At 37.9% G+C, this 19,101-nt stretch overlaps 1 protein-coding gene across 1 annotated transcript in view; it reads left to right on the forward strand.

Annotated features, from left to right (window-relative positions):
• Positions 1 to 3: 3 nt before the first annotated feature.
• The window catches only part of NHLRC2 (NHL repeat containing 2), a 61,520-nt gene continuing 42,422 nt past the window's right edge, over positions 4 to 19,101 (forward strand). The window contains exons 1-2 of the mRNA XM_046026437.1: positions 4 to 395; positions 3,200 to 3,352. Of these exons, the coding sequence (XP_045882393.1) occupies positions 218 to 395; positions 3,200 to 3,352 (331 nt within the window). The 5' untranslated portion in view covers positions 4 to 217. The remainder of the gene's footprint in view (positions 396 to 3,199; positions 3,353 to 19,101) is intronic.

Here is a 19,101-nt window from a genome sequence, read left to right on the forward strand (position 1 = left end):
TGGCTAAATTACGGGCCCGGGAATTCCGACAGTTTGTACCTTAGCATTGGAATGCATAATTACAAAAGAAAAAGGTGCTGTTTATGTGGAGCGGGGGCCGGTGGCGAGTGAGGTGAATGTGCCGTTTTGAAACCAAAGGACAGTAATCGCTTCCTCTCTCCCTACTGGAGACCCTCCCGCGGGCCCGGCGGCCGCCTCTGGACGGTCCGGAGAGAACATGGCGGCCCCCGGAGCCCGGGGCTGTAGCCTCGCGGGCCTGCTCCCCGCGCAGACCTCGCTGGAGTACGCCCTGCTCGACGCCGTCACCCAGGAGGAGAAGGACAGTCTGGTCTACCAGTATCTGCAGAAGGTGGATGGCTGGGAGCAGGACTTGTCAGTGCCCGAGTTTCCGGAAGGTGAGGGGCAGGCTTCGGGGTGGGGACCCCTCCCGGAACCTCCCCTTCCTCGGGGACGGCGCCCTCCCCTGAAGCGGGGGGCGAGGCGGGGTTGTGCGACCGCGCCCGGGCGGATCGCCAGCTCTGCGGCTTCCGCGGGTCCCCAGGCGGCGGAAAAAGGTGGTTTTCTGGAGCACTGGGACGTGCACATTCGCCTCTGTATCCCGAGTCCCCTCCGGGGCCTTGTGTTAACTAAGTAGACATTCCATGAATGTTTAGCGGTCCCGGGTTGGCAAGGACTGGAACGTCCATGCCACCTCCTTTCAGTCTGGCTGCCCAGCACCGTCACGGTCGTCCTCTGCGCGCAATGCTGACATTTACTGATCACTTCTGTGCCACACGCAATTGTAAACACATCGGGGGACTGTTTTAATCCTCTCTACAACTCGTTGAGACCTCTTAAAGACCTGTTTTATAGTTCAGGGAACTCAGCCACAAGACGGCTGGCTAAGTAATTTCCTCAAGGCTTCGCAACTAATAACCGCCGCAGCCGGATTATGCACACCACAGACTGGCAAGTGTCTTAGCTGTACCACACTTCGCTGTTCAAAGTCTTGAAATTTGTAATTTTTTAAAAATCTGCATCAATTAGGGCCTGTCTCCAGGGTTTGAACCCCAGCTCCCCGCAGTGCTATATGGGAAGAACATCTTGCAATGATAAATGAAACCGTACTTTCCCTTCTTTGGTTGAGACTGGCATTGTTTTGTTGGTGTTGGCATGTCTCCTGCCGTGACACTGAAACCACATGTATAGTTAATTGGTTGGCTGTGGCAGGGTTCGGTATCTCATGGGAGATAGACCAGAACCTTGCCTTTGAAAATAGAGTCTTATGTGTCTTTCCAAGCCTTTTGCTCCCACCTTCAAAAATGCTTATTTTTTTCCATTACTAATCCTATCCTGAATTTGAAATATTGTGGAGTTACTATGAAAGAATTGGGGTTCATGACTGCTTCTGCCATCAAAAGAACTTTAACAGATTATATACATATGTGCATGTTTTTTAAAAACTTTGTAAGAAGTTAGTCACATAGTATAGTGTTATAAACAGGCAGGCTACCCGTTAGGTTTTGGACCAGTGTTTTTATTTTCTAGTCCTGTTTATATTTACAGTGGGTGTATTTTATTACCATGAGATTTGACCTTAGTGACTCATAAATAATACAACAAAATATTCAGGCTTCATATGTGACCTAGTCAAATTTTCTGAAGGGTCTGATTATTGAGCTCAGAATACTAGGTAAGTTTTTCTTGGTTTCTTTAAGCTATAATCAAGAAGTCATAAACAACTATCTCAGAAACAGTATGCTTTGTTCATGTCTTAAAAGCGATGTGTTTATGGGAAACTGTTGTGTAATGGATGGATTCAGACAGATTTGGGATTATATCCTAGTTATTTCACTTGTTAGTTGCATGATTTTGGGCAAGTTACTAGATTCTCCAAGCCTTACTTTACTCCCTCATAAAAAAGAACGAGTATTTAGCTTTCAGGTGAATAATGTGGATTAGAGGTAGTAGTATACTAGAGTTCTTAGTTTGTAGGACAGCTCAATGGGTGTTAAATTTTTAAAAATTATATTCATTGTAATTGTTATTGTAAAATTTATTATTATTATTAAGCCTGGTAAGCACAATAACTGACATGTAATAAGACTTTCTTTACTCTCCAATCTAAGTCACTCTTGAGTATTTACAGAAAATAAATTTAAAAGACCGATTCATAAATATTTTGCAGTTAAGATGTGAAACATACATAAGTTTGAAGCTTTATGTGATTACTTGATCTGGTATACAAGTAACACTTTATTAAAATGCATAATTAAGAGCTTACTCTGCCCTAAAACTTCACTAGGTTGGACTAGTTAAGGCAAAAGACTAGTTTGATTTGCAGGTTATTTATTTATTTATTAGAATTTTGTTTTAATTGAGTAACTCCAGTTACTGTTATTAGTCATTAGCTGCTGTTATTCACTTAATTCCACCCAGTTTTGGCTTTCACTTTCTATAAAATATTTCTGAATACCTTTCGAGACGTAATTAATAGTATTAGTGGCTGTATTTACTTATAAACAATGAGCTCATTCTTTGTTTTTCTAAATTGGTTAAGTGGAGATGTACTTTTAATATTTAACAAAATCTTTACAGTCTATAGTTAAAATTGTAAGTCATGCTCAAGTAATTATAAATTCTGATTTATAAAAGTACAGATTAATGAGATTCCATCTTTCTTTGGAGGAAAGGAAACATGTTCTTCATCAATATTAATGTTGCTTCCATGAAATCTGTAATAGTATATTTTGCTTAACTTTGCATTTAAAATATTTTGTATTTAAGGTCTCATTCAAATCCAGAGCACTTTAGTTCTTATGAAATTGGCTTAGGCATTTTGTATGTTTATATTTTAACACTTTACTCCTTTTTGAGTTTAGTCCTGTTTTGCTTTTAAGATAGCCTCATTCTCAAAAGCTCATTTGAACCTGATTGTGTACTTAGGTCCTCTTAATATTTGCTGTTTACTCTCGTTTTTTACCTAAGTGTGTTGATCTTGCTTTCTTTCACATACAGACTAGTGTACTATTTCTGAAAGAATTTAGTAGCTTTTTCTGACTCTATTTGCATACTGCCCCATTATAGAATCTTTACCATCTACCCCACCCCCTCAGCCCTTCCTTAGAAATAGCAGTGGTTTACGTTTTAATGGAAAGTTTTAGGTAAGTTATCTTGCCTCTTCCTTTAATCATGATAGTCTGTTTTGTGTAAATTTCAGGATTAGAATGGCTGAACACTGGAGAGCCTATTTCTGTCTACAGGGATCTGTGTGGAAAAGTAGTCATCCTGGATTTCTTCACCTACTGCTGTATAAACTGCATTCACCTATTGCCTGATCTTCATGCATTAGAACACACGTACTCCGATAAAGGTATCTGCCCTTTAATTGGTTTCTAGCAGACTGTCCTGGCATAGGCACTGGAGGCGGAGCGACTCGTTTGCTCATAGGAAATGAACATTTGGCAAGACTTCAGTGATTCTAAAAGTAATTTCTAGTCTATGATTTAAGGACTCCCTGTACCTTCTCATGAAGAGTTAAGCTTAGTGATAATGGTTGGCCTTCCTAAGGACCCAGGATTTAGTATATTTTTTTTCCTCTGAGGTTAAGGACATGATTTACTTTTTTATGATCAAGTATTTTTATAAAAGTTCATTTTGTATATTTAGACTTACCTAAATTTGTCCTGTGAGAAAATAAAACTTGTGACTGTAATCTTACACTCTTCTCACTAAGATATAAAGGTTTAAAGTTCTTATTAGGAAATGTGATTAGACTTCCTTTAATTTCAGATGACATGAACTACAGTGGAATGCCAAATATTATAGCAGATACTTTTTCTTTGACCCTGCTTTATTAAAAGATGATTTATAAAGGTTAATGTTTTCCAAAGCACACTAGGAAATCCTCTTTTATGGTGTTACAAATTCTGAAGATGTAAGAGATTATATTTAGTATTTGCTTTAGAACTTTGAAATTTTTTCAGATCTCTTTCCTCTTGTTTACTTTTTTCTAAAAAAGAGAACATATAAGGTTAATGCAACTAATTAAAGGTTTGATTTAATTAGGCTTAAATTAATTGAAGCTCCACAATTAGAGTGATAAAAGGGATAGAGGATCACTGATCTTAGAGTAAAAATGAGAATATATTACAGAATTGAAAGATAACTTAGTTTTTAAAAAAGGGTGAATTTAAAAAAGGAATGCTGGTTTAAACTCTTCAGTGCAAGTGAAACCTCAGATGCTTATAAATTATAATATATTTTATCTTAAAATTGCCAGTCAGTGAGCTTTATAAAGGTCTCTGCTATTACTGGTAGCTAACTCATGTTTTCAAAAGTTTATCTGTATTGATTTAAGAAGTAAAAGTATCTTATTAGCTGCTAGTTTTGGATCCCTGTGTGTTTTGGTCAAGCTCATGTGAGTGAGTGTTTTATTTGAACATGTGATATATGCAGAGTATTCTGCTAACTGCTGAGGAAATATGTAACAGAGTTGAATAAAAAGCATCATGGAACCTGTGGAAAAGAGTAATTCACTTTGCTTAGAAGCACTGGGCAAGATTTCATAGAGGAGCAGACAGTTAAGCTTGAACTTGAGAAATAAGCCTGACTACAGCTGAAAATGCAAAGGGAGCAAGGACAAAGCTGGCTGAGGAAGTGACAGGTAGATAAGTAGGGAGGCATGGAAGAGTAGGCTGTCTGGGGAGAGGTCAGTAGTTCAGTGTGGCAGGATTGTAGGGACTTCTGGGGAAGATGAGAGGAAGGTGCCTTAGGTTCAGACCAGCTGTGAAAAGTTTCGTTATTAAGAATTAACATTCTTAATAGCTTAGCCTTCTCTTCCAACTGAAGATACAGAGATATTTAAAGTTGTTTTTGATTTATTTATTTTTTAAAAAGCTTTATTATCTTATTTGCCAGAGAGAGAGAGATTGAGAATGAGAGCAAGCGAGAGCGTGCATGCGCATGAGGGGGGTGGTGGGGAGCAGCATGCAGAGGGAAAACAGGCTCCCCGCTGAGCAGGGAGCCATGTGATGCGGGGCTCAATCCCAGGACCCTGGGACTGACTGAGCCACGCAGGCGTCCCTGTTTGTTTGTTTAATAGGAGGATGAAAGACTGGGTTAAGAATTCCAAAATTAACTGTTTCCATACTTAGATAACCCGTAAAAGACTGTATGTGGTTAACTTAATTGATTACCGCACCCCTGAAGCAAATTCAAGAATTTATTGGAATGGGTCTTTGTAATCTCTTTACTGGTTTACTGGAGCATCATCTTTATAGCACATTGTGACACAAAATAAAAACTATTTTTACATGCAAATGCACTTCTGAGAAGTAAGACACTTGAAGTGATCCCAACACTGTAATTTCAAAGAAACATTACTTCAGTAATATGCTACTTTATGAAAATGCTGGTAACTTCAAAATATTTTTTATTGTTCAAAATATACATCAATTCATATTCACAAAAGCAGGTACACCCAGAGATTTTCATATGAAAGCTCAATAAGCTGTCACTAAATTAATTTGCTTTCTTATAGCGAATGTGTCTTGTCTCATCACTGTCTGCTATATTTCTGAACATATTTGCAGCAGTGCTAATAGTTTTTGAAGTGACATTCAGCAGCCTATTTTAAATTCCATGGAATATTCAGATCTTTTCATCAGTAAGCCAGAAATGCTCAGCCAACTGAGGAAGTGCTTATTAACTCAAAAACAGCCTGAAAAGGGTCCAAATTAATACCCAGTCTCCTTCCTCTGTAAAATAGCTTTTAGAATTAAATTTGTAATGGTGACCGGTATCATTTTCATGATAGCATGAGACATTATAAATGCCTTTTGATCTTTAGGAAATTCTTAAATGTAGCTGTGCCGTAGGCTTGTTATTAATTCATAATGATTTAGCACATGTTTACATTAACTGATAGGTAGCTCACATTTTGGGGTTTTATTTTCCTCTTTGTACTTAAGAATATATAAAATTTATTGCCTTTTTATGCTGGATGCATTAATGATAATGTTATTATATAATACACAAATGTAGCACAATGGCTATTAAGGAGAAGTATTTTTATTTCATAAAAAAAAAATCTGTTAGGAACACTTGACATATTTTAAAATGTGACTGCTAGGTATATGTTAATGCATAATTAAATCAGACTTAACAACCTAAATGCTAGGATTATTACTGGGTAAATGCTGGTATTCTCACTATGTAGTAGACGCTATTTTTCTGTTTTATACTTTATTAAAAATTAGAAGAATGAGTTCTAATTTTATAATGAAACTAAACCTTCCAGTGACTCCATATATAATTTGATGGTGTGTCAGGTTTCCCAGTACCATCCCCAGGTTCCATAATTCTTTAGGAGGACTCACAGCTGTAATTTGTTACAGCTAAAGGATACAAAGTGAAAGCAGCAAAGGGAAGAGGTGCCTGAATGAGGCGAAGTCCAGAGGAGACAAAACACAGGCTTCCTCTACTCTTAGTGGAGTCATACCAGACAACTTAATTCCCCAGCAAGTGTTATAGCACATTTGAGATGTTACCAGGGACTCTCATTAGAGACTCAGCAACCAAGGTTTTTCCTGGGGGCTGGCCAAAATAGGCAGCTTCTGGAGGAATTTTCTGCAGGAAAATTCTAGAGTCCCAGAAAGAAAGCAGGTGTTCAGCATAAACCATATCATTTGTACACCAGTTTAGGCTTAGCAAGCCACTCTTACTGTTCTGGGAATGGCAGGAACCCTTCTGAAATCCTGGCAAGGGCCAGCCTTATAAGCAGGCCTTCAAAAGAATACTAGTCAGACATGCTATGTTAATTCTTAATATGTACACACTTTGTATTTTCTCTCTGAAGCAGTCCATATATTCTGTTTTTAAATAGATGAAGTATGATGGAAATATTGGTCAGTTTGTGGCACTTCTAGGGTATGTCAGGAGAGACACAGGGCAACGTCCGTTTTTGAAATTATAAAAAAAAAACTTCTAAAAACATTCAAATTTGTTTCAGCTCTGCGCTTTACTGTTCAGTGATTTTGGTCTTCTCATGTTTCTGTTGCTTTTAGTATGAAACCTAAAATCCTACCTGTCCACACCCTACTCCTCTTCCCTCACTGTGTTCTAGCCTCCCTGGCCTGCCTCTAGTTCCTCAGTGTCACGGCTCTTCCTACTTTAAGGCCCTGACACTTAGTGTTCACTCTGCTTGGAATACCCTTATCTTTTCTGGCCTAGTGAAGTGTCATCCTTGTCATTTAGATCTCAGAATGTCTCCATGTACAATTTCCTAGCATGTAAAACTCTTCAACTGTTTTTCAGTCCTTGCATTTACCTAGGTTATTACAGTGTTTGTGATTACACTGTGCTTTCTACTATATATTATGTAAATATAATGTTATATATACTGCTATATACAGTTATAATCTAGTACAATTCTGTATATTTGTATCTCTGAAAAATAAGACCTTTGAAGTTTTTAAAATGATTTTTTGAAGTTATTATTTTATTACTAATATTTTAGAAGCAGTTATTCTTTTTATATGGCTTCTCCTTCCCTCCCCGTTTTCCCTCCTCCATTTCCCTCTCCCTTCCTTTCCTTCCATATGGAGTAGTTTTGATCCCTGTGCTGGCAAAAGATTCATAAAGTGAAGGATCTTTTACATTCTTTTTTTTATTGTGTATGATTAACAGAACGAGTAAAGTATTTTTTTTAATCTGTATACTTAAAGATTATTGACACTAAAAAAATGTGAGGCATCGTTACTTACCAGTTGTCTTTGTAGATTAATATAGTCTATTTAGACAATATAATATGGCTTATATATTGTATAAATATATAAATTTCTTCAGTGTTCATGTCCCATCTAGTCATTGTTTTGTTTCCTACTGTGTACTAAGCACTGTGCTAGTGAATAATGAAACATGCATGATACCTAAATAATTAATGGGAATTATAGTCTCATTAACGGGCAAGACTTATAATCAAATACTCACCAATCGCTTTATAATTTCTGGTTAGTGCTAAGGAAAATTATAGGGTGCTATGAAAACAAATAATGGAGTTTAATCTGGAGGAATTTAAAGCTTAAGAGTAAAAATTGAGCTTGAGATCTAGATGAAAAATGTGGCTTTATTGGGTGAAAGAGGGTGAAGAACATTCCAGGCCGAAGGAGCATTGTGTGTTAAGGCATCAAAGCGAGAGGAATTGTGATATTCTGGATGAACTGGAAGAAGGCCAGGTTGCTGTAACACCGTGAGGGGAGGGAAGAAGGAGTGGTAAATATACTGGGGAGATGAGATTTGGTTTTTATACAACGGACAATGAAAGATTTTCTGAAAGAGGGTGATATGATGAGATTTGTGTTTGTTTAAAGATTAGTCCCACTCCTGGATGGGTAACTAATCAGTGTTCAAGAACGGATTAAGAGATCTATGACAAGGTTGTTGTCCTTCGTCTGGGACCTGATAATAGCTTGAAACTAGTTACAGAGGAATAAAATTAATAGCATTTGGTTATGGATTAAATATGGATGATGAGAGAGGGCTCTTGGGTTATTACAGAGATCTCCTACGTAGGTTTTTGGCTCCTATAATTGGACAGATGCTGGTGCCATTCAGTGAAAGGACACACTATAGAAAGGACTGTTTTGGAAGGGAAGGTCATGAATTTAGTGTAAATTATCTTTGAGATTTGCACTTCATTCTCCATATAACCCTCATTGCTCTTAAGGACAACAATCTAAAACATCCTTTAAATGACTTAGAATTTTGATCCTTCTATAGGTTTGTTTTTTTTCTTATTTTGTCCCCTGCTTCCCTTTGTTCTCTGTGCTTAGTCACTTACCTTCTTTATCTTTCACGCACTGTGTTTTACGTGTGTGGTTTTCTCTCCATGAATCTCCTTCCTTATGCTCTTCACCTAGTTAACGCCTTCTCAGGATTCTCATCTCCCCCTAATCTTCGCTTCTTCGAAGAACTGTTAGGTATGTATGTGTATGTTGATATAATGTGTGTTTTGCTGTATATATATATATATATTGTGTGTATGCATGTTATACATATAAAATATATAGAGATTTGACTCATGAATTCTTATTTAATTCATTGGGTCATAATCATCACCGTCAGTATTTAGATGTTCATATTTTCCCTGTTTGACGAATGGAATCCTCTTCAGGCTATCCCCTGTGTCATTTTGACATGCCCTTACCCTTCTTTGAGTACTTCCTTACTTGTCACAACAAAATATTTAAAGGTTCCTCTTGTACTTTCCCAGCCCCTTCTCTGAATCAGCCATTTCTCCAGGGAGCTCTGATTCCTTCTAGTATTGAATATTGGGAATGGTTTTGAGAAATCAAGATCTGTGCTACTTGTGCTCATTGCTGCTGGGGTGTCTTTGCTTATAGTCCTTCTCAACTAATTCAAAACTAACTTAGACTAGTCTTTCCCACTCCCCATGAGGTTATGTTATTCATTTGAAGTACAGTTAGATTCATTTGTTTGTATTTTTAGTTGATTTTGTTTTTGAGGATATAAAATTGAAACAGGGTCCTGAAAGTCAGAATTATGTAGATAGTATAGTTCCATCTACCCATTTCTTTTGCCTGTTTCTTATTCTTTCCATCCCATTCTTCCATTCTTTCTATTTTCTTTCTTAGAAAAATACTAATGGTGACCTACTCTGTTTTTGTGCATTTTGCTTTTTTAATGTATCAGTGTATCCTGGTAGCCACTCCATATAGAGAACTTCCTGATTATTTTTAATAGTACATAGCACCCCATTGTGTGTGTATGTGTGTGTCTGTTGTAGTTTATAATAATAAATGATTGAGTCACTGTCCTATCCTTTGTATCAGCCTTTAGGTTGTTTTCAATATTTAACAGTTAGAAACAGCGAATAGCTTTGTGAATATGTTTTTATATTGCTGGCGGCATATCTTAAGGGTAAGTTCTTCGAAGGGGGATTTCTGGGTCAAAGTTGAATACATACAGCATAGTTTTGTTGGGTATTGCTATATTTAGCACCAGGACACTTGTACTAGTTTGCATTCCTGCTAAGAGAGGGTAAGATGCTTCTTTCCCCACTGCTGCCCAGTAAAATGTATTGACATGCTTTTTAATTTGTACTGATTTAATAGGTGAGTGGTATCTTGGTGTAGTTTTGTTTTTTTGTTTTTTTAAGTAAATGCTGCATCCAGCATGGGACTCAAACTTATCCTGACATCAAGGGTTGCATGCTCTTCTGACTGAGCCAGCAAGGTACCCCTTGATGTAGTTTTAAATTGCATTTTAGAATGTGGTTAGAAGTGTTTTCATTTATTTGTGGCTATTTATTGTTAGTGGGGTTTCGTCTAGCATTAAATACTCTAGTTGTTGGTTAGGTATATAAAGACTATTGATTTTTATCTATTAATTTTATGTTCTCCTTCCCGAATCTTTTATTACTTGGTTTGGTTTTATAATGATTTCTCTGTGGTTTCCCTAACATGCTATATTATCTTCAAAGAAATTTTCCAAATCTTATTTCTATAATTGATTTCTCTTACCTAATTTTGTTGGCTAAAAACCCCCTCCCAATTCATTATTCAGTAGTAGTAGAGACGGTGGGCACCTTTGCCTTGTCTTTATCTTACTGGAAATACTTGTCATTTTTCTCCGTTAAGTAAGAGTCTGGTTTTAGGGTTGAGTTATATTTATTTAATCAGTTAACAAAGTATTTACTTTAAGTAAATTATATCCCAGTATAACTGATGTTAAAAACAGGAATCTCTCCTACTTCTGGATTTGGAGGAGAAGGAAGGCCACCTGATTTTGAATCTCCTCATTTATCTTTTCCTCTTCCTCAAATATAAAAATAAAAAGAGTAACTAAAACCACACTTGATCATTCATTCAGCAATAGTAAAAGACAGAAATCATGGCCTTCTGCCTCTCCCACTCCCTCTGCTTGTGTTCCCTCTCTTGCTATGTCTCTTTCTGTCAAATAAATAAATCTTTAAAAAAAAAAAGATTAAAAAAATGATAAAAACTGTAACACAGTCCATACTGAATTATAAATAGATCAATCGATCAATCCTCAAACAGCATTTAGGAATACTGACAAAGGATCTTGATTCAAAAATTCAAAAACTAAGAATGGAAATGCTCCCCACCCCCCAAAGGTGTAAGAAATGAGTGGTGCTTGAACTCAGAAAAGGAGTAAGAAAAGATCAGAATTATGTTAGAAATGAAGACTCAATTACAAGGTGCCTACAGGGCAATAAATTCATATAAAATGAATAAGGGGCATTGAAGTAAAGCGGAGGTAAACAAACTTAGAGAATGAAAATTAGCTAGAAAAAAAAGTAGAAACAGAGGAAATGATTGAATAGAAAGACAGGCAGAAGAGATCAAACATAAGACTGCCTAGAGAGTAAAGACAAAAATCAAAACAACTGACCAAAACTAATATGTAAAATTAGAATCCAAAAAATGCTCTGAAAATAACAGAAACCTTGAATCTACATATTGAAAGGTACTACCAGATACCAGGGAAAACTGATACAGAATAACAGCCCAAGAAGTATCCTATTTTAAACTATTATATGGGGGCACCTGGGTGGTTCAGTGGATTAAAGCCTCTGCCTTTGGCTCAGGTCATGATCCCAGGGTGCTGGGATTGAGCCCTGCATCGGGCTTTCTGCTCAGCAGGGAGCCTGCTTCCCTCCCCCCCGACCCCCCCGCCTGCCTCTCTGCCTACTTGTGTTCTCTGTCAAATAAATAAAATCCTTAAAAAAAAAAAAAAAGAATTTAAACTATTATATGTTAGAGATGTTAAAAAAGATAAAAAATATCTTCAGGACCCCCCCCCCCCAAAATGATGAGTTTCAGAAGCATGTGCATTGGATAGGACAGACTTTACACACATAACATACAAAGCAAAGCAACAGTACATTTTTAAGAATCTTATATAGAGAAACTAGATGGATACCTTAAGATTTCATATGTATATCCATGATGAGAAATAATAAAGGATTTATTATGGGCCCTTGACCTTATATAGTTGCAGGAGCTGCTTATCTAGTCTGCATATGACTGTTACTTGTGTGTCTGGTGCCTCAACTTGAAATCAGCTGGTCAGGCAGTTGAAGAGGAAAGATGGAGACGAAATAAAGGAGAGCAGAAGCCAGCTGCCACCTGCAAGCATGAACTGGGACCCATGCAGACTTCCAAGCTAAGTAGTGAGGTGACCAACAGAGTAAGTTGTTGTCCTTTGCTGTGAAGCTGTACACTCATCTGACCCAGGAGTTGGAGAAGCTGAGGGACGAGGTCTGGCAGGAGCTGTAGTTCAGCTGTGGGGGGCTTATCTGCTATCCCACAACCAGCCAGCCAGCAAGGTGAGACAGCAGATAAGCTGCAGAGTGTGAAATGCACATGGTGGCTGCACCAGTCTTCCAGGCAAAAGAGAATATGGCTGCTGCTGCCTCTGCGCCTTCCAGATAGCTCGTAAAGTATCTCTTTCACTAAAGGCCAAGAACTAGGCAGGGAATAGAATACTGGAAAACAGTATCACTTTAGCTAAATTGACAAAATATAACTCTGTTACCTGTGAGTAGAAGAATAATGTAAAATCATATAGAGATAGAATACGAGTAGAATACGAGTAAAAAGAAAGGGAAAAAAGAAGGAGAAAATGGAAAACAGAAAACTATTGGTTATTTTATAGGTAATAGGTGGGAATTAAAGGATGCCATTTAAAAATGATTGACCAGGGGCGCCTGGATGTCTTGGTCGGTTGAGTGTCTTGACTCTTGGTTTCTGCTCAGGTCAGGATCTTAGGGTGGTTGGGTCAGGCCTTGCATCAACCTCCACACTCAGTGCAGAGTCTGCTTGAGATTCTCTCTCTCTCCTTCTGTTCCTCCCCCTGTGCTTGCGTCCTCTCTCTCTCTTTCTAATTAATTAATTAATTAAAAAATTATTGACCTGATAATAAAAGGTTATGAAAAATGGGGATTAATACTTTTGTAAAATGATAAAAAGTATTATTACAAAGGTAACCACTGGAATAAAAATACAAACCCTCCTAAAACCTAAAGAACATTTTTTAATATTAATTACAGTATAGTTAAGATACAGTGTTACATTAGTTTCAGGTGTACAGTATAGTGTCTCAACAATTCTATGAGCACATAGTGCTCATCATGACAAGTATACTCTTTTTTTTTTTTTTAAAGATCTTATTTATTTATTTGACAGACATAGATCACAAGTAGAGAGAGAGGAGGAAGCAGGCTCCCTGCTGAGCAGAGAGCCTGATGTGAGGCTTGATCCCAGTACCCTGGGATCATGACCTGAGCCGAAGGCAGAGGCTTCAACCCACTGAGCCACCCAGGTGCCCCATGACAAGTATACTCTTACTCCCCATCGCCTATTTCATCCATCCTCCCACTTCCTCCCCTCTGGTAACCATCAGTTTGTTCTCTATAGTTAAGAGTCTGTTTCTTGGTTTGTCTCTCTCTCTTTTTTCTTTTGCTCATTTGTTTCTTAAATTCCACATATGAGTGAAATTATATGGTATTTGTCTTTCTCTGACTGACTTATTTCACTTAACATTATACACTCTAATTATCCAGGTTGTTGCAAATGTTAAGAGTTTTTCTTTTTTATGGCTGAATAAATTCTAGTGTGTGTGTGTGTGTGTGTACATGTTTATCTGTTCATTTATGGGTGCACACTTGGGCTGCTTCCTTAGTTTGGCTGTTATAAATAATGCTGCAATAAATACAGGAGTGCATGTATCTTTTTGAGTTAGTGTTTTTGTATTTTGGGGGTAAATACCCATTTCTGTGCTTACTGGATTGTAGGATAGTTCTATTTTTAATTTTTTGAGGAACCTCCATGCAGTTTTTCACAGTGGCTGCACCAGTTTGTGTTCCGACCAGCAGTGCAAGAGGGTTCCTTTTTCTCCACATCCTCACCAACGTTTGTTTCCTGTGTTTTTGGTTTTAGTCATTCTGGCAGGTGTGAGGTGATACGTCATTGTGGTTCTGATTTGCATTTTGCTGCTGCTGAGTAATGTTGAGTATGTTTTCATGTGTCTTTTAGCCATCTAGATGTCTTCTTTGGAAAAAATGTTCATGTCTTTTGCCCATTTTTTAAATTGGGTTATTTGTTTCTTGGGTGTTGAGTTGTATCTGCTCCTTATATATTTTGGATACTAACCCTTTATTGGATGTGTCATTTACAAATATCTCTCCCATTCAGTAGGTTGCCTTTTAGTTTTGTTGATTGTTTTCTTTGCTGTGCAGAAATATTTTATTTTGATTTCGAACCAATAGTTTATTTTTGCTTTTACTTCTCTTGCTTCAGGAGACATACCTAGAAAAATATTGCTATGGCTGTTGTTAGAGAAATTACTGCCTGTGTTCTTGTCAAAGATTTTTATGGTTTTCAGGTCTCACATTTAGATCTTTAATCCATTTTGAGTTTATTTTTGTGTATGGTGAAAAATTGGTCCACTTTCATTCTTTTGCATGTAGCTGTCCAGTTTTCCCAACACCATTTGAAAAAGACACTGTCTTTTTCCCATTGTTTATTCATTCCTCCTTTGTCAAAGATTAATTGACCATGTAATTATGGGTTTATTTCTGGGTTTTCTGTTCCATTGATCATTGTGTCTATTTTTATGCCAGTGCCGTATAGTTTTAATTGCTACCACTTTGTAGTATAACTTGAAGTCTGGAATTAGGAGGCCTCCAGTTTTGTTTTAGGATTTTCTTCAGTTATTTGACAGAGAGAAAGGGGGAGAGCACAAGTAGGCAGAGCAGCAGGCAGAGAGAGATGGAGAAGCAGGCTCCCCGCTGAGCAGGGAGCCGGATGTGGGGCTCGATCCCAGAACCCCAGGATCCTGACCTGAGCTGAAGGCAGATGCTTAGCCAACTGACCCACCCAGGCACCCCTGTTTTTCTTTTTCAAGATTGCTTTGGCTATTTGAGGTCTTTTATGTGTTTTCCTAGATTTTTATAGCAGGGTATTTAATCATCTATTTTAATTTTTGATATAAATGTTTAAGGCTCTGAATTGAAGACTGTGAGTTTTCTTCTGTCATAAATTATATAGTATGTTCATTATCATTTTTAGAAATTCTGTAATTTCAACTTTTGTTTCACCTTTCTGTCAAGCTGATAGTTTTAAAATTTTTAAGTGGACAGGTGTTGAGATAATAGAAAATATATATATTGGTCTCTGTCTTGGGTTCCTGGCACATAGGCCCTGAAACTCTTGTGACTCCCCAAGTGCTAAGAGCACTAGGGCATCATTTCTTTTAATATTTGGTTTTTGACCCCCCCCACCCCCTCAGTTCTTGACAGAGTTCCTGAATCCCTTGGAATTTCCTGGGAGATTAACAGTGTGTTTTATTCTGAGGTGATCTTCGGTGGGCTTCTGGATGGGAGCTGGTCACCAGAGGGAAAGAATAAGCCATGATTAGAAGCGAGGGATTTTGAGCCCTACACCCCATTTTCCAGAGGAGAAAGGGGCTGGAAATGGAGCTGATGATCTATAATGCTTATGTGATAAAGCCTCCATAAAAATTCCAGAGCTACGGAGTTCAGAGAGCCTCCAAGTTGGTAAACACATGAAGGTGCTGGGAAAGTGAAGGCCTTGGTGAGAGAATGGAAGCTCCGCCCCCACTCCCACAACTTGTCCTGTGTATCTCTATCCTTTATCATATCTTTTTATAATAAACTGATAAACATAACCATTGCCTTGAGTTTTGTGAGCTGTTCTAGCAAATAGTTGAATCCAAGGGAAGAGTCAAATCTCTCATTTGTAGACAAGTCTAACAGAAGTTGAGGATAATTTGGGAACGTATTACTTGTGATTGGCATCTAAAGTGGCAGGGCCATCTGTCTTACAGGATTGAACCCTTAACCTGTGGTGTCTGCACCGACCGTGGTTAATATCAGAATTGAATCATGGGACACGCATTCAGTGTTACAGACAATTGCTTAATGGGGGAAAAAACCACATTTCTGTTGTCAAAAGAGTTGTGAGTGTGGTCGTAATGTGAGAGTAAAGGAGAAATACATAGAAATAGTGTTTTTCTCCTAAACAAAAGTCTTCTTTGTGTGCCCGTGTGGCTCAGTAGGTTGAGTGTCTGACTGTTGATTTCAGCTCAGGTGTTGATCTCAGGGTTGGTTGTGAGTTCAAGCCCCGCATTGAGCTCCACACTGGGCATGGAGGCTACTTTTGTTTTTTGTTATTAATATGCAGTTTTATTATATTATGTATTCTTCATAATGCTTTCTCTTTTTTTTGTTTGTTTGTTTGTTTTTTAGATTTTATTTATTTATTTGACAGATAAGAGATCACAAGTAGGGAGAGAGGCAGGCAGAGAGAGAGAGAGGAGGAAGCAGGCTTCCTGCCAAGCAGAGAGCCCGATGCGGGGCTTGATCCTAGGACCCTGGGATCATGACCTGAGCGAAAGGCAGAGGCTTTAACCCACTGAGCCACCCAGGTGCCCCTTCATAATGCTTTCTTTACGTGATCAGTATTTATCAATACTCTGTATATTTCAGAAGAAAGTGTATTATCACAGTATAATTTGATATGTATCAATAAGATATACCTCACTGATTATGTTAATTAGGCTTTCTTATCTGCTTGATCTGGTTCACACTGAGAGTGGCATGTTTCTGCTTTATTAGATTGCTTCTTTTATTATTTGGCACATGGATATTCATTACTGTTTTAACCTGTTACTGTTTTATCTTTGTTGTGAATGCTTTTTGCATTAAAATGTTTGTCACGTTTAATGCTTTGGTGCTTGAAATCTGCCTTGTCTAATACTAGGATCATGACCTTGTATTGCTTTCTTTTCCTGGTGCTCCTTTGCCTACCCCTTTATTTTTAGCTTTTTTGGTTAACTTTGTTTTAGTTGTATTTCTGGTATACAGAATGTATCCAGATTTTTTTCTTTCAATAGATAAGTGAAGCCCATTCATATTTACTTATGATTATTATGCATAATCATTGTATATATTAGCTTTTATTTGTTGTGTTTGTTCAAACGATGTATTTTCTTGCATTTTATTTTAGTAATTGCTTTAGTTAGAAAATGTATTTTTCTTTTATTGTTTATCTTTGTACCTATTAAACATTCATTAAGCTTTTACAGTATATGAGGTACTAAGCTAAATGTCTTATACAGATTATGTTTGTTTTTTTTTTTAAGATTTTATTTATGTATTTGACAGAGAGAGACAGTGAGAGCAGGAACACAAGCAGGGGGAGTGGGAGGGAGAAGCAGACTCCCCACCGAGCAGGGAGCCTGATACAGGACTCGATCCCAGGACCCCAGGATCATGACCTAAGCTGAAGGTAGACGCTTAACCCACTGAGCCACCCAGGCACCCTAGATGATCTCTTTTAATCCTCAGAACTGACCTATGAGGCAGTTACTGTTATTTTCCCAATTTTATGAATAAGAAAACTAATGCCCAGAGAGGTTAAGTAACTTGCCCAAAGTAACTCAGCAAGTCGTAAAGCCAGAATTTGATTACAGGGAGTATGACTCCAGAGCTAATGATTTTTTTTTAAACTGTATTTTTGTATACTTGACACCCAGTAAACTACACATATTTTAAGTGTATAATTCTTCCCACTCCTCCCCACCACCATTCTTCCTAGGCCTACACAACCACTAATCACAATGTCATTTATGTGTGTATTTTCTAACAAAATGTTTGTGGGGTTTCGTTTTTAATCTTTGGTTTTCAGAGTCTTAACATGATTTTCTTTTGATTTATCCTATTTAGAGTGAATTTCTTGAATTCTTGAATTTCTTGAATTCTGTAAATTTTTTTTTTAAAGATTATATTTATTTTTTGACACAGAGAGAGAGATCACAAGTAGGCAGAGAGGCAGGCAGAGAGGAGGGGGAAGCAGGCTCCCTGCTGAGCAGAGAGTCCGATGTGGGACTCGATCTCAGGACCCTGAGATCATGACCTGAGCCGAAGGCAGCGGCTTAACCCACTGAGCCACCCAGGCGCCCCTTGAATTCTGTAAATTTATATTGTCAGTTGAATTTTGGAAGTTTTGGTATTATTCAGACCTTTTTTCTGCCCAGTCTTTTTTTCTTCTTCAGTGATTCCAAATCTACTTACATTAAATCATTTAAACTGTTCCACAGGTCCATGAAGTTCTGTTCATTTTTGCTTTCCAGTCTTCTTTCTTTGTGTTCTTTATATTGGATAATTTCCATTGAGCTATTTTTAGGTTTATTGACTCTTTTCTCTGTCATCTCTTTTTTACCATTGAGGCCATCCAGTGAATTTATTTTATTTTTTTAAAAAACTTTTAAAGATTTTATTTGTCAGAGAAAGAGAGCACAGGCAGACAGAGTGGCAGGCAGAGGGAGAAGCAGACTCCCTCCCTCGCAAGGAGCCCCATGTGGTACTCGATCCCGGGATGCTGGGATCATGACCCAGGCCGAAGGCAGGTGCTTAATCGACTCAGCCACCCAGGCATCCTGTGAATTTATTTTAAATATAGTATTTTTAAGTTCTAAAATTTTCATTTAGCTCTTTCTTATAGTTTCTATTTCTGTCTGTATTTCCTATCTTTTCTTTTATTTCAAGTGTGTTTTTCTTTACCTCATGGAGCATAGTTATAGTTCCTGTAAAGTCTTTGTCTACTAATACATACTTCTGCTTTATTTTGGTGCTGGGATCTGTCACTTGTTTTCACAGGCATTCAACTTTGTTGGTTCAGACTCTTAAGTTCTGTCTCATCTTGTATCAGCTCTGCTCTCCTTTCATCAGTGCAGCAACTCAATTCTTGGTTCTTCAGTTTAAGCCTCCGCTATACTTTTGTAGGCCTGCCTCAAACATGTATAGTTTAGGAGTTAAGCCAAGACTTGTGAGTGTTCATACTTAAATGTGGGGGGTCCCGGTCTCCTGCTCTCCTCCCCTTGAGGTTTTCTCCACACCCTCCAGTCTCCGTGGCTCCTTGGTCCAGGAACGGATTTCCATTGCATTGCTTCTAAACTGGGGCCCATCTTGAGGGCAAAGCCACGAAAGAGAAAAGAAAACTGGAAACTCCCCTTCAGGGTCGGCTTCTCCAAGTTTTGACCCCCTGCTAACAA

Source organism: Meles meles, chromosome 13 (assembly GCF_922984935.1).
Source record: "Meles meles chromosome 13, mMelMel3.1 paternal haplotype, whole genome shotgun sequence".
In the NCBI taxonomy this organism is placed as follows: domain Eukaryota; kingdom Metazoa; phylum Chordata; class Mammalia; order Carnivora; family Mustelidae; genus Meles; species Meles meles.